This window comes from Corvus hawaiiensis, chromosome 22 (assembly GCF_020740725.1).
Source record: "Corvus hawaiiensis isolate bCorHaw1 chromosome 22, bCorHaw1.pri.cur, whole genome shotgun sequence".
Lineage (NCBI taxonomy): Eukaryota > Metazoa > Chordata > Aves > Passeriformes > Corvidae > Corvus > Corvus hawaiiensis.
In genome coordinates this window covers 3,291,623-3,307,385 of record NC_063234.1, presented here as the reverse complement: position 1 = coordinate 3,307,385, position 15,763 = coordinate 3,291,623, and the positions used below count along the sequence as shown (strand labels likewise).

Genomic DNA, 15,763 nt, shown 5'->3' with positions numbered 1-15,763 from the left:
TACTGAAAGATCCTATTTGGGGCAAAGTTTTACTCAAATATTTTAGGAATTATCACCTGGCAGCAGCAGCAAAAATCCATGGGAGCATCAGGACTCGGTGTCAGCACCTCACTCCTGAAGCTCAGGCAGGACTTCCCAAAGGAGATCTGCCTGCACAGCGTCCTCCCTTCACATCCCGCAGGAATCAGGGGCTTTACAGCAACCACTCCATCACATCTGAAGGCTGGGCTAAACAATAATCAATAATGTATCAATATCTTTAATATGACGTTATGGGCTCTGCTTTTGCTCCCGCTGAGACATCTGGGGTGCTGTAAATGATGTCCCCGTGAGCCGGGGGGAAGGTTTGTGCACAGGAGTGACCTCTGGCAGAGCCATCTGTGCCACCTGCCCCCGGGAGCTGCAGCCCCTCCATGTGCTCACAGGAAAACACCACTGCAAAAGCCACAGTGAGGAAAATGTTCCCACTGGGCAGGTCCAGGCACAGAGAAAAATCAAAGGTTTAATTTTTGAACCAAAAGAGAGGAAATTTGTGTTAGATAGATGGAAGGAATTGCTCCCTGTGAGGGTGGGGAGGCTCTGGCACAGGGTGCCCAGAGAAGCTGTAACTGCCCCATCCCTGGCAGTGTCCAAGGATGGAGGTGGGAGCAGCCTGGGCTAGTGGAAGGTGTCCCTGTCCTTGTCAAGGATTTGGAACCAACAGGTCTTTAAGGTCCCTTCCAGCTAGAACCATTCTGATTTTGTGATTTGATCCGAGTGCCCCAACTCACACATTTCAAACAGCAAGTTTGGGTTTTAGATGTGGAGATGCTTCCAAACGTAGCTCACGTGTTCCCACTGATTTCTACAACACAAAACTTTCTCTTACATTCAAAACCAAGTGGGATCCCACTGCCCAGGGAGTTCTCTGCGGCTGGAAGGGTTTTAGGGCAGCTCACCTAAAAGATAAAGGACATCACTTAACTGCCCAGGAATGGCTCTTCCCTGGAATACCTGGAGGAGTCCCTAACCCACCTTCACCCCAAGGACACCACCTGGTGCCCTCTGACGGGAGCCTGGCATGGAGGGAGGGTTGGGTTTCCAGCAGCTGGGCTCTCCTGCCCATCCCTGCAGCTCAGGGGGGTTACCCTGGGCTGGCGCTTTTGGTTCTTCTGGTAACCCCCAAAACCTTTCAGGTGTTGGCACAGAGAGGCCCTTTAATCTCATTTCAAGTGCAAAGCCCTCTCCCCTGGCCCAGAGCTCTGCCCCAGGCCAGAGCCCTCAGGGCGTGAAGCTGCCGGTGGCTTTGGGAGCAAACCCAGCAGCATTATTCCATTTTCTGCTGAATAAAAGTATTGAGGTCTCTTTGTCAGGGGAAAGCCAGGCTGGATTCCTTTATCCCCCTGCCCTCTGCGCTCACAATGCCAGACTCTGTCTGGTGGGCCGAGCAAGGGAGTCTCCCGAGAGATCCCAACAGGATTCAGTCCTCTGGTAATGGACTCCTAACACTGAGTGGAACCAGCAGCCTCCTGCACGCTTCTCTTTGAACGAGGGTCGTCTGTCAGGGGTGGGGAGCAATTTAAAACCACGGGGAAAGGGAGAGCTTAGGTGGAGAAGAATGATTTCTTATCAAAGCTGCCAATAGAGGAGACCCAGGTGGTCAGGCTGAGGGGGATCCCAAAGCCCTTCCTGCTGCCTGGAATGAGCAGATGAGGTTCAGGAACAAACGGGGGCTTTTAGCAGCTCAGCCCAGCCTCGGGAGGGGGACAATCAACACCTCTGCCAGGGGCAGGGCAGGGAGGCAGGAGCCTGGTGTCCTCCTGGGGGGTGGCAATGCTGAGATTTCCTCCTGGGAAACAAGAGAGCCACAGGTAGGAGCGGCGTTCCGGAGGGGGCTGGGATCCAGGGGCTGGTAAGAAATTCCATAAGGTATTTTATACACATCCACAGGTGAGAGAGGTGGGCAGTGGGAAGCCACAAGGACATGCTGATTAACAGAGCTCTGTAAATCTTCTGGGGCTGATTTTGGGGTGCAGAGGATGAGTCCAGCAGATTTTGCAGTGATTTGGGGGGTTTTTGGTTTGTCTCTGATTTCTGGCCCTGTCAGAGGTGGGTCACCCCCACCCTCCCAGAGCTGTCCTGTTCTGCTCCATTCCTCACCTCAAGTGAAACTGAATTCTCATTTCCCTCTGTTTTCTGAGAAGAATAACAGCAGTTTGTGTCAGAAACGAGCCAAGTTGCAGGAATAAAGTTGTTCTGAGGCAAGGAAACTCAGCACCCACTGGCACCAAAGAGTTTGGGTTTAAAACCATTTAAAAACCTGTTTTAAAGCACAGGAAGCATCCCAGGCTTCAGCGAATACATTGAGAGTCCTTCTAATACCTTGAAGCGTGGGGGGGGGAAGCGTAATCTGTTTTGATAACTCCTGACATTAAACAGTGATAAATAATTAAATCTGTTTAACTGTTTCATTAACTAAAGATAGATGGGGAGAGCTCTGCAGATAGAGTATAGATCAAAAAGATTGAGGCTGGCTCTAAATTCCCCTGATGTTTTATGACACCATTTGTATTCTGTCACTCACTAGCTTTATGTATAGTCCAAGCTGTGAACTGAATACCCCATTCAGAAAGCCACTCACTCTGCATGTTATTGCAATTTAATATTTTCACACACAGACACATCATTATCTTGGAACCCGACACTGCAAGGAGAATTCAGTAATTTTTCAAGAGTGCTGGCTTTTGGTTTTTTTATTTTTTTGTTCTAATGCGAGCACCGAGGCACAAGGATCTAAATGGCCACCCTGCCAATATTTAACCTCTACATAGATACACCAGCAGGTTGGTTTTGGGCTGTTTTCGGGGGTTTTTCTCATTTTAAACGTGTGTGAAGTCACGTTGTTGAAAGAATTGAAAAGGGAATTTAAGAATCTGCCACTGTAAACAAGAAGAAAACTCCTTAAATACTTATAACTTGTGACTCTGGACTAGAAATACAGATACAAAATACATATATTGACATGGGAGTCCTTCAGGCTGCCTCTTCAGTCTTCAATTACCAAAATGTTGCCATGGAATGGGATCATCCCGCTTATCCTGGGATTCTGAGGGGGCAGAAACACACATTGCTCTGGGATGGCTGGGAAGAATCAGGCACAGAACTCTACGAATTGCAGGTTAAAAATTAAAAAAAAGAAAAACCAACCCCAACAAGCACATTTACAAATATTTAAAAGCCAAATCCCACCAGGAGAACTTCAGAAGTGGAGACAAAGGCAGGGCTGATTTTTTTCCGTGGAGATAAACCCGTCTTACCCCAGCCCCTTGGGGGTTAATCATTACCCAGAGCTACACAGGGGCTCAGACTGGGGGAAAAACTCTTTACATGGAAGCACCACGGATGTCCCAAAGATCCCAGAGCCTTCGGGGCCTGCTCCAAAGTCCAGCAAAGTCCATGGGAAGACCACCAGGAGCCACCAAGGACCTCAGCAGGTTTGGAGCTTGGAGCAGTGAGATTTTGATGCTGCCCAGGGTGAGCCCGGCCATGGGGATGATTCCCTCGAGGCCCTGAAGAGCTGCACAGGGGGAAAGGCAAAATTCCATCCTGGAATCCACAGTTCCTGCTGTTGAGTTGGGCACGAGCCTCAGTTTGCCCTGTTACACCCTGGGGGTGCTCACAGGGAGAGGGAGGAGGGCTCAAACCAACGCAGCGCTCCAGGAATCTGCCATTGTTTCCCTTTCCCCCCACCTCATTCACCAAAGCTCTGGATGCTGCAGTAAATAACCAGGAATTCTCAGGCAGGGAAGGTGGGGAGGGCCATTTCTCTGTGCTTTTTCTCCAGGTGTGGGATTGGGGCTGAGCCATTGACCCTCCAGAACCTCAGCTCACTCCCAGCCCAGCCTGCAGGAACTCATTCCTGGCCTGAGCAGCCAAATTCCCCCACACACCACAAATGCCCTGGATGTCACAGGCACAGGAACACCGAGGAGCTGCTGGCTGCAGTTAATTCTGCAGCTCTGGTTAATGCCTCCTTTCACAAACTGCTAAACCACCATAGTTAATAACCAAAAAACCCTGTTTGGTTACTGTCCATTGGGTAAAAACAGATTCATAGATGGGTGTTAAACGCAGGCTCCTTCCCCTGATCCACTGGAACAGACACTGCTCTTCCAAAAATCAACATTTAGCTGGGAATTGACTCCTGGATGTGGGAGAAACTCTCTGGCTGTGGCTGGAGATGATGCTGGTGGCACCAAACTTGGGGACACCCTCCAGAGCCAAGCAAAAATGCTCCTTTATCTGAAATAGGACTTAAAAAGCCAAGAGTGGGTTAAGAGAGGAAATGAAAAACACACTTGGAAACGTGGAACATCTGTATCATCCACCTGCTGCTCCGAGCAGCTGCGGGATCCAGCAGGGATTCTCCGAGGATGTTTCACAGGTTGGTGACTTTTTGCTCCACAGGTGACCCCATTTTTTATATAAATCATCCTAAACCCCAGACAAGAAATTATTTCAGGGAGCACTAAAATCACCTGAAAGGTCTAAACTGCCCAAATATCGTATCTGTGTGGAAAAGCAGGAATCTCTGGGTGTCTGAGGGAGCATCAGTAGCTCCTCAGGCATCTCTTTGAGGACACCAGTGAAGATAACTTGGATTTCCTGCAGGCTCACCTATGAAAATCCCTCCCTAATAAACACTCTCAGGAACAGAGGACAAAGAACCAAATTCTCTCCTGAACTTTCCTTGGATAAAGACTTGCAGGGAATTCTAGCAGGAAATGTTTAAGAACTTCCAAAGTAACCAAGATCTGGTTTTATTCTCCTACGTGGGATACATGAGCAGAACTGTTGCTGAGCAGAGGGCTTTTCAAAGTTCTCCACGAGGCATCAACTCCTGTTAAATCTGCCTGTTGTGCCATGTAGGGATTAAAATTTATTTTATCCCTATGTGATAATTCTGGAATAAAACATTTGATCACTCACAAGTTGTGCAGGTTCTTTATTTCACATGGAGGCAATAAAGTATAAAATGAAACCAGCCCTTTTCTATAAACAGAAAAAAAAAATAAAATAAATGGTGGAGGGATTTTATACTACATGAACTCGCAGCACAGCCATTTAAAAATTCATTTACATGATTGAGCCCAAAAGGTCCATTCGCCGTGAAATAAAAACCACTAAACACTGTCCTGAAAGCAAAGAAAATGCCAGACTACAAGTAAACAAAAGCTTTTTTTTATTAGTGTCTGAGATGGAACAAGGGGTTTTTAGCCAAATATGAAACTTGCAAAAAAAAAAAAAAAAAGGAAAAATCTGAAGCAGCAAATTTGACAAAATCATCCCAAGGACCTCGGTGGGAGCTGGACCGACACAAAGGTGATTAATGAGACACTGCTGATCCAGAAATCACAGCGAGGGGATCCCTCCCATGTCACAGATGGAGCAGCTGAGGCTAAATTATTTTTTTAAGCTGGGAAAGTTACTTTGTCAGCTCAGTAAAAGGCCAAATTCCTGCTTTTCCTGCGTCCTGGAGCAGGTAATGTTGTTTCAGTGTGCTCCAAGTTGGTTTTGTTGTAATAACAGGGCACAGGAGCTGCCCCCGTTCCACCACTGCAACTTTTCCATGTTCAGAGCAAAACTTTGGGTCAAACTTCCTGCATTTCCTCCCAGCCAACAAATCCTGACCCCAAAGAAAGAGGAGAAACACGTCTGCTAACACAGCCCTGGAGCTGGGGGCCAGTCCTTGGCTGGAGCTGGTCCCAGCCTAATCCTGTGCCTAAACCCCAGGTAAAGCCGCTCTGTGACAAGGATGGAAAAGTCTCTTTTTTCCCCTCATCCTGCAGCTTTCCTGACACCCCCCCAGAGCCCAGGGAACCGACAGAGAGCTGTGATCCCAATCCCAACCCTACAGAGCCACTCTGTGCCCTCCAGACCCAGGAGAGAAACTACCCCGAGCTCCTTTAGTGCCCCTGAAGTGATTTCATCCCAAGAAGGAAATAAAGCTGATCCTTTTCTGCCCTGGCACGCCAATAAAACAATAAATTGCTATCACTTCCAACAAGGTGCCGCTGCTGTAAAGTTAAAGATAGGGAAAGAAAATGAACTACTGGTTATGACAGCAGGGGAAGGGAGAAGAAATAAATAAAGCTGAGTGCGTGCAAGGGAGCAGATGGCTCATGTCCAGTGTGGCCCATCCTCCGTGGATTACTCCCCTGGAAAGGAAGTCCTTGCCACTTCAGAAAATAGCAATCTGTCTGAAAACTGCTGAGGTTATAGAATTGATCATTCCTTAAGTTGAGGAGAAAAACCAACCCAAGCCAAACTGCGTTTCTGCGTCAGATATCAATCTGCAGGCGCTGGCAGTGAACCCCCTTAAAGCTGTTCTAGACCCAGATCTGCACCTTTTATTGTGCACACACACACAAAGTCTCTGGGGCCGTGTCCTCAGCTGGTGAAAATTAGGTTCATTGATGTTGATGCTGATTTACATGAGTTGGGGATCTGGCCTCTCACTTAAGAAAGAAATCCTGAGTTTTATCAGTTTAAGCTCAGGATCAGGCGTGGGGGCTGTGCCCAGCGTTAGTCACTGGTTACACCTCTCTTAAACCAGCCCTGGGTGCTCTTATACCGGGAAAAGATACATTTTAAAAGCAAAAAAGAACCATTCTGTGGCCAGATTTTGGCATCTGAAAAACACCCTGGTGGAGTGAAGGGGGTACAGTGGGAACCAAAGTACCGGGGTCTGTGGGTGTGTCGAATATTTGGGTTCAGAGGGGCTGTGCTGGGCTGAACCTCACGGAATCAGGGCTGAGGGCTAATTTTGGGAACAGAAAGTGGGATGGGCACAGCCTCAGCTCTTCCTCTCCCACCTCAGAGGCCAAAGGAATACTCAGAGCTGTGTTAGGATGTTCCCCACTGGGTCTCATGGAAAGAAAAGCTGTGGAAGGGAGGAGGAGGTGGAAATGATGCTGAATTTTTGAATATTCCTCATCTGCACAGCTGAAAAAAACTGCTCCTTGCGCTTGCCCTCCCAAAAGTGGAGTTACAACCGGCGCAGCACAAATTTGGTTCAAAAAAACACCGAGTGCTGAGAGTCCATCTCCAAACCAGGGAGCTCCAGGCAGACAGGAGGGGATTTTGTGCTGGGGAAGCAACCCATGAATCATTCAATAAAGCCTCCATGCGATAATGAATAGCCAACCTTCTCTGGTGGTGATAAGATATTTTAACTGGAAACATCAGGCCATGTTTAAAAAATGATTACAAATTATTTTAACAGTGTATTTGCAGAGGGTTATAAAAACAGCTATAATATTTTTGTCTTGGATTCTAGAATTACCGGGGTGACAGCTAATGCAGTAATGATTTGTTTCAAATGCCAGTGTTTAAGCTGTATAAAGCTGATTTTATACATTTTTCCAGTAGGCCGCATTGTAGTTAATGAAATTAAACACACCAATCGCATTTGTCCCCAGGGGATGAGGAACTGAACACGCCACTGGTTTATTTTTTTATTAAAATAAATTGCAGCCAGCAAGATGGACTAATTGCCTACAGAATTGAAAAAGAAACATTCCATTGATATAATTAAGCCAATTTTCATGGACAAAAATAGTTATAGTGGATATAAAATAAGCAGAGCATTCAGGGCAGTTTGACTTCTCTCCCCACCCCTCTGTATTTTGTCCAGAACATTAACTATTAAACAAATATGGATCTCAAACGGGCTGACAGCGTTATCTGGTAATGATGGCTAAATTGATCCCAATAGCTGAGGCCAGGGCATTGTGTCTCAGGGCTCTGCTGGGAGAGTTCCCAAGCCAAGAACAACAGAGCAGAAAAAAAAAAAAAAAAAAAAAAACAAAAAAAAACCAACCCCCATCACCTCCCAAACCTGACCTTAAAGCAAAACACCTGAAAGATGTAAAACTATGGAGGCAAAAAATAAATCAGCACCTGGTTGCTTTTGGGCTGACATCTCAGCCCCGGTGGCTGTGCAGTCCCTGCTTTGGGGAGGGCTGTGGTCTAGCCAGCCCCACTCTTGTCCCTAATATAATTAGAAAAAGGGAATGGTGAAGAGAAGACAAAGTCTTTCCACACCAGCTCGGCGCAGCCCAAGATTTACCGTGATGGAGGCATTATTCTGTGGCCTACTGGAAATAATTTGGCTGTCTCAGTCCATTTTCACCTGGAAAATGTCTCCCCAGGAGGACCAGTGGCCTCGTTTGCAGCACAAAAGTGGGTTCAGTGGTACAGAAAAACCCCACCTTATTAACTACTTTTATAAATTGGGGTAAAACACCTCTTTTAGGGCACAGGATGAAAGTTCAGTCACCCTCTGAACAGAAACTTTCCTTCCTCCCACTGTCCTGCACACCTCCGCACAGAGAAGCACTTAAATCCATGGCAAAGGAGTTCATTTTCCAATCCTATCCACCAAGACATCCCTTACTGCAGGGAGATTTCTTCCCAGTTCCAAAAAAAAAAACCCGGAGATAAAAAAAAATCTCCTTTTTCAGGGTATGAGCATTTAGGAGCGTGAAGCACACTTAGTGCGGGGATGAAAGTCATATTTCATTTTTATGAGCAAAGAAGGTGCCATCATTCAGGGAAGAAAGAGGAAGAAGAAATCCTCCCTGGGACAGGGACACTCCGTTGCAGATTTGGGCGCCTCACTATGCAAACCCAAGTGCAATAAAAATGAGAATAAACAGCCGTGAGGAGGTAGGGCTGATGCACGAAAATCCATTAGGAAAATAAAAGGAATAATAAGGTCATAGATCTTTTCCACTCCAACATCCCTGACCTGAAATTCCTCCAGAAAAAAAAAAAAATTAAAAAAAAAAAAAAAGAAAAATCCCCAAAGGGTGAATTTAAGATCAGGAAACCCAGCAGGAATTTTGTTGGGGGATGCTTGCAGCACTGACATATCAACAGGCGGCTACAGAGAGTGGGAACAAATGAGTTTGCACATCCCCTTCGTATGTCTCCATCCCCAGCTGCAGACAGACACTGTGGACATGCATTTATTGATGTGCTGGCTCCTCACCCCCCTGGGATGAACGATAGCTTTTGGGAAACAGGCATGAGAAAATCATTATTCGGCCAAGATTTGGATGTTTCCCGTTAGCGTCCGGAGTCGCGCGAGTTTGTCATTTAAATCATCTCTAACTCGGGAAAAAATAAACACATCCAGCACCAGGGGAGAGGCAGCAAGTTGTGGAAACAAAGCCTGAGCTTGTCCTGGCCCACGGAGAGCACCAACAATCCCAGGTGCCACCAGCCCTGTGCCACAGAAAGGGGCTGCGTTGGAAATGCAGGTTTTTCTTCCACTAAACAATTTCATACACCACAAGTTTAATGCAACAAGAGGGGGGGGGGGAATAATAATAAACAGAGAGAATGTATATTTTAGAGTTAGAAGGGCAAAAGCAGCTCTGAAAAATGGGGATTCTCCTCCTGATCCTGTCACCAGGAGCGGGAGGGGATCCTGCACAAGTCACTGCACACACCTCCTCCCTTCCCCAGCCCTGCCGGAGGATAACAACTCCTTCCCCATCATCCAGGTGGCTCCTGAGCCTCACCTCCTTCATGTTTGCAAACTTCTCAGGCCTTTGTCTTTAAAGCACCATATTCGATAGCACGGAGCTTTTATAAAACACGTAAGCCGTAATAATCATAGCCATAATCACAATAATAACACTCCTCACTCAACAGGGCCTTTCCTTGCGAGAATCTCCGGGTGCTTTGCAAACACGAATGAGGCGCAGCCGCGCCTGGCGAGGCGATTTCCCCGTGGCACAGGAGATTCCCGTGGCATTCCCTGCAGGGATAGGAGCCCGCAGCCCGGCGGGCAGGTGGAACCCGGCGCAGCGGGGCTGCAGAATCCCGGCAGAATTCCCGCTCGTGGAACGCTCCCACCCGCCCGAGGAGCCGGGGTATCATTACAGAGAGCGGCAGCGATGAATTACAGCGCGGCCGTGTTGTGAAATCCAAGCTCCTGCCTCGCCTTTTGCCCGCGAGGAGCGGGGATTGTGTGAGCCTCAGGTGCGCTGCGCTTCATCCCGGCCGGCTCTTCCCAGCCCTGCTCCTTTCGGGACTGGCTTATCCTGGGATCGTGCGGCTGAACATCGAACAGAAGGGCAATTCTGTGCTCTTGCCGACCTCAGTGTCTTCCCCAGGTATTTTTAATAGCAGCCCTCAGGAAAATGCTGGGTTTATTTTCATCCCCTCAGCTCGTTAAAGACCTCCTCTGCTATCCCTGAACTCACACAGCAGTCCCAGTGCAAAGCCTAAAAATAAAACAGGTTTAGGTGTTCGACGAAGTGTTTTAAAATACAGATTCAGTCCGGTTTGTGCACAGAACATTCTGGTCCGCGACCGCACAGTAGCTGTGATTTTATTGCTTGTTGTAAGACCTTTGTATGTGCACTGCCAGCCCGACAGACAAACGCCTCTGTACGGACACGTCTTGCACCGGCACGGAGGTTTCATGGGAAACGGGAACTCAGTGAAATCGGGAATTCGGCGAAATCGGGATAACGTGCCTTTCCCTGGTGCACTTTATAAACTTATATTTCTATCCAGACACGCCAGTGCCCCGTGAAGTGAACGCACGTGGATGGACATCACACGCACCTCATCCGAGCTGCTCGGACACCCACGATCACGGCCGGCAGCGAGGGCCAAACCCCAATCCCCGATCCCTGCGTCTCCTCCAGCACTTTGGCACCTCGGACCTGCAGCTCTGCGGGTGAGAGCAGCCAGTCCCCCACGTCAAAGCCCCAGCTCGGTGCCCCCATTTGCCAAGTTCCTGCCCAGGCCAAGGAGAGGACGTGCTCTGCAGTTGTTCCCTCTGTGCTTTTTCCCAAATAACCCACGCGGGACGAGTGGGGGAATTGATACATTATATTTGTAGAATTTAAGGGGGGAAAAAAATTAAGAGTGAAGTGATCTTAAATCCTCGGCGATTTTTGTTGAAGCGCTAATTACGCATCACCTTAATTAGCGGATCAACCCCCCCTTCCCTGCCCAGCATCCCTAATTGCCTAATTGAACAGATCCGGGGCAGGACGGGGGGGGGGGGGGGGGAACCCAGCCACGGCGGGGACCCGGTGGCGGCGGCCCCGCACCTGCGCGGGGCTCCGCACCCGCGGCCGCGGCCCGGGAGAGCTTTGGGGACGTCCCGGTCACCGAGGGCCGGGCACCGGGCCGGGCACAGCGCGGCCGCTCGATGCCTCCCTCGGCTCCCCGGTGTCCGCCCTCGGGGCCCGGAGCCGGGCTCTGGGTAGGAACAGGGCAGAGGGAGAGCTTTGGAGACGGGGGAAAAAAACAACCTAAACATCCGAAAGCTCCATAAATTTTCCTCCTCCGCGCGTTGCAGCGTTGGAAGCGTCTGCGGGAACACAAACGGAGCCGTGCGCCGGGAAGGGGCGCTTGGGCTCCAGCTCTGCGTTCGCTCCTCTCCCTCTCCCCTTTCCCTTCAGTGTCTCATCACCCTTAATTTAAAAAAAAAAAAAAATAGTAATAAAATATCAGTAAACGGGAAGCCTGTTCTCTCTTCATAGGCAAAGCCTGAAACGAGGAAGCGGTGCCGGGGACGGCAGGGCTGGGTTTACAACCATTCTCCTGCCAGTCCAGCCTGCCCGGAGGATGCACCTCAGCGCTGCCTGAAAACTCCGGCCCCGAAGTGTGCCTCGGTCCTGTTCCCAACAGTGAAAAGCAATCGGGGCTGCAGAAATATCAGCCACCGTTTGCCAGCACGAGCATTTATTTAGAGCCTGCGATCCTGCCCAGCCGTGTGTAGCTTGGTATTAAATTTATACTCTGAAATGCAGGGATTTCGAAAGGAAACGAATTCGCTTCAAGCGTGCAGCGCCCAACTCCTGGGTTATTCGCCTCCTCTGCATCCTCTCGCCAGCAGCAGCGAGACCCCCGGCTGCCGCAGAACCTTCTCCCCACTCACCCATATTTTATTTTCTCGCGGAGGGACGAGGCCCGTGGAGCCGGGGACGCGGCATGGCCTTCAACCTGCGCGTCCCGCGGATCCCCTTCGGGGCTGCGGGTGGCCGAGCCCCCGGAGCCGCGGGGCACAGCCCGGCCCTGCGGGGGATGCGGGGGCAGCGCTCACCTGGGCGCCGGCACCCCCGGGGCTGCTGCGCCTCCCCGCACCCTGACCGAGCCTCGTCTTTTGATTTACAGCCATTCCTAAAGGCTCCCAGCCCGGCCGGGAGCCACAAAGCGAGCGAGAACCATTCCCGGCTCCGGTTCAGCTCCGCTGCCCCGGTACCTGCCGCTCTCCCTGTGTGAGTGGGACTGAAATGGCCGAGAATTCCGCTCCCACCCCAGCGCACACGCGTTCGCCCCCTTTCCCAGGCAGGTAATAGAGCCGAATTCCCAGCGGAGCCTCACATCTGCTTAAAATATTGTCCAATGAAATGAAATTCTACAGCACAGCGTGTTTTTAAAGCCCCGCGTCCCGCTGCCTCGCGCGGCTCGGCGGCCGCGTACCGGGGCCGTGCGGGCTTTCCCAGCACCCGCAGCCGCTCCCGGGGCTGGAGCATCCAGGAAAGCGAGCTGGGAAGGGACCTGCGGGGTCCCGTGCGGTGCAAGAAGTTGTTGCTACCTTGCAGGGGAAAATACAGCGAGATCCCTACACTCGTGTCCGTGTTTAATCTGTTTCGCAAATAAATACTCCTGGGATATTGAAACCTTAGCTCTGGGCTACTGTTTTGAACTGTGTTCCCAAAAAATCCTCGGCTGAAACCCCATAAACCGTTGGGCCTTGTATTGTATTAAACACCTGATTTTAATCAGGGCTCAGCCCCCGAGCAGGCGCTTCCAGGCGGGATCGCGGCCACTCCGCGGCCGCGGCCGCAGCTCCGGCCGCCGGGAAGGGCTCGCTCCCGGCCGCGGAACTCCCAGCTCTTCCCCGAGCTCTTGAGATATCCAGGCACCGAAATCCTTTTAGCCCTTAAGCTGCAGGAGCTCGCTGAGAGCTCACGGGGGGAGCGTGGAGGGTCGCAGCCGCGCTCAAACGCGGCCGGATCCGCATCGCACCCACCGGCGCGCATCTGCAAGAACCCGGGGCCTCTTCAAGAAGTAAAAAGAAAGAGAAGGAAAGGGTAAAAAAAAAGGGGGGGAAAAAGGAAAATAAAAGTAAAAGTGAAATATTCCGCCTTATTTAACCATTCAACTTCGCTTTTCCAGCCAAGAGAGCACTGAAAATTACTCCTCGCTTTAACAATCTAAACCAGTAAGTGACGACTTTTTAAAAAGTTGTTATTTGAACGGGGACGCTTAAAACGAGTGTTTATTGAAAAATAAAAAAAATAAAATAAAATCCCCGGATTAATTCAAAGAACTTCCCGAATGACGCCCCGGCGATGGGGTGACAATGTTGACCACGTAAAGAGTGACCCATCCTGCCCTGAGCAGCGCTGACGCCCGCAGAGCCCAGGGAGGTGTTCGGGGGGTACACGGACACGATTTGGGGACAGGGGGACCTTCCTGGAGCGCCATGGAAAATGTCGCGACACCAAGGTAAATCGCTGGGCCTGGGGCTGCTGCGTGGCGGCCGCAAAACAGGAACGGCGGCCGGAGCTCGGGGCCGGCGACAAACGCGGCGACAAAGAGACTTTGTGAGGAAAACTGGCCCGAGGAGCAGCGCTGGGTTTGGAGAGCGGGGTCCCCCCGGAACGGGGGTGTCCTCCCCGGGAAGGGGCGACTGCGGCTCATCCCAGGGGCCGGGACCAGCCCTGCCCGCTGACCTTGGCGGCGTGAAAAGGCTCCGAAAGAACGAACTTGAATGACAAAATCAACCTCGGAGCCCACGTGTGGGAGCGCTGCGAGCGCCCGTGAGCCCTCGGCAGCCGCGGGGAGAAGCTGAACCCAAAAGGGGTTTGCAGGGGGGGCTGCCCCCCATCACCTGCGGGGATCCCCTCACCTGGGGGGGATCCCCCCGCCCCGAGCCCGGCTCTGAGCGGCCCCAGGTCCCCCCGGGGGGCTCCCGTGGAAACCCACGCGAGCGAACCGGAGCGGGCGCCGCTGCTCGCCGGAGCCTCCTCCGAGAGCTACGAGCAGAGTTTCCAGCGGGGCACAGACTGCGCTGGAACTCCAGCTCCAGACATTTCGCACAGAGGCAGAGCGAAACAGAAACTAAATAATAGTAATAGTAGTAATAGTAATAGTAATAGTAATAATAATAGTAATAGTAATAATAATAATAATAATAATAATAGTAATAGCAGAGAAGGACGGACAGGCTGCCCCGGCTCCGGGATCCTGCTCTGCCACCGAACCTAACAGGGAATCACCGAGGAGCCATCCCGAGCCTTTGCAGCGGGACTCTGCGGGAGCGGCGTCAGAGAGGACCCGCTTTTCCCTGCAAAAGCCACATTCTCCTGCTCGGAAAATCCAGTCTGAAAAGGACTCGAAAGAAAGAACGAACGGGAGAGGGTCCGCTGGAAGACGGAGGGAAAAAGCTGCGCGAGACTTACGAGCTGCAATTCCACCCCCAAGTAAATTTTAAAAAATTAAAAATTAAAGACACTCCCCCACACTCCCCTCCCCCAGACCTTCTTAACCCCCAGCTGGGACACCCGAGCTGCCTTCAGGATCTTCCCTCTGGACCTGCGACTCCAAAGCCCCTCACTGAGAGCGGATCCATTTTTGCTACAAATTCTCTTCCTTCCCTCTCCTCGATAATTGTTCCCGAGACCAGAAGGGTTTCTCCCACACCCCCCCCCGCCGTCTCTGCCTGTCTCTCTCCCCCCTCTCTCCAGCGCTCCGTCTCTCCGCTCCCGCCGGCAGATGCCAAACGCAGACCTCTAGCGCCCACTATTTCAGGACCCGGGAATATTATTTCACAAGACTTGGAACGACTCAATAAAAAAAAAAAAAAAAAAAAAAAAAAAAAAAAAAAAAAGTTGCTCGCTATCCCCTTTCGTCAACTTCCAGCTAACTTTCGCTTTTCTCCCCCGGCCCCGCACCGCCCGCCGCCCGCCCGCCGCGCCCGCTGTAGCGCGGAGCGGCGCGGGGCAGCGCGGAGCGGCGCGGGGCAGCGCGGGGGGACCCGCGCCCAGGGGCGGGCGGGCGGCGGGGCTGCGACCGCCGCGGGGAGGGCGAGAGGGGCTCAGCCCCGCGCAGCCCCCGGCCCGGCTCCGTGCCCTCGGCCCCGCCGCCGGTACGCGGAAGAAGGGAGAGAAAGGACCTACTTTTGGGCAGTTTTCTCGCCCTCGCCTTGGATCTCATCGTGTCGGCGTGTGGATTCCTCTCCTCCTCCTTGAGCCCAGAAGCAGCTACACACTATCTTCATCTCCCCAGCATTGTCAGTTTGGACACCTTCGCACATGCGCACAGAGCATTCAATCTGACACCCTCACCAGGGCCAAAAAAACTTTCCAATGTATTCATCATCATCGGGCTGGTTTGGTCCTTTTTTTTTTTTTTCCCTTTTTTTTTTTTTTTTTGTCCTATCCTCTTCCTCAGACCACTTATCTCTGCCCCCTCCTCTCTGCCGGCACCATCACAGCCTTCCCCTGATCTGCCCCTTTAAGAAAAATCAGCCCTCTCCGCTCCTAACCCTCCGCACACTGACCTTACACACTGGACAATATTTAAGGATCAAGGTGCCATCCTATAAAGAGGTGATTATTATTATATTATTATTATTATTACTACTAAATAGCAATGCTCTAGAGAAAGTTTATTAGCAGTTGTCATCTTGTAAACGTTCCTAGTTTAGACATGCTTTTGTTTTTAATCTGAAAAATATTTA

The 15,763-nt window shown here is 50.9% G+C and overlaps 1 protein-coding gene across 4 annotated transcripts in view; it reads right to left on the bottom strand.

Moving 5' to 3' along the window:
• The window catches only part of PRDM16 (PR/SET domain 16), a 290,989-nt gene extending 275,641 nt beyond the window's left edge, over window positions 1–15,348 (bottom strand). For 2 of the 4 annotated variants that reach the window (XM_048326313.1, XM_048326314.1), the window contains exon 1: window positions 15,201–15,348. In XM_048326313.1, the coding sequence (XP_048182270.1) occupies window positions 15,201–15,237 (37 nt within the window). In that variant the 5' untranslated portion in view covers window positions 15,238–15,348. The remainder of the gene's footprint in view (window positions 1–15,200) is intronic. The other 2 variants (XM_048326315.1, XM_048326316.1) reach the window with 2 other exon arrangements.
• Window positions 15,349–15,763: the final 415 nt, after the last annotated feature.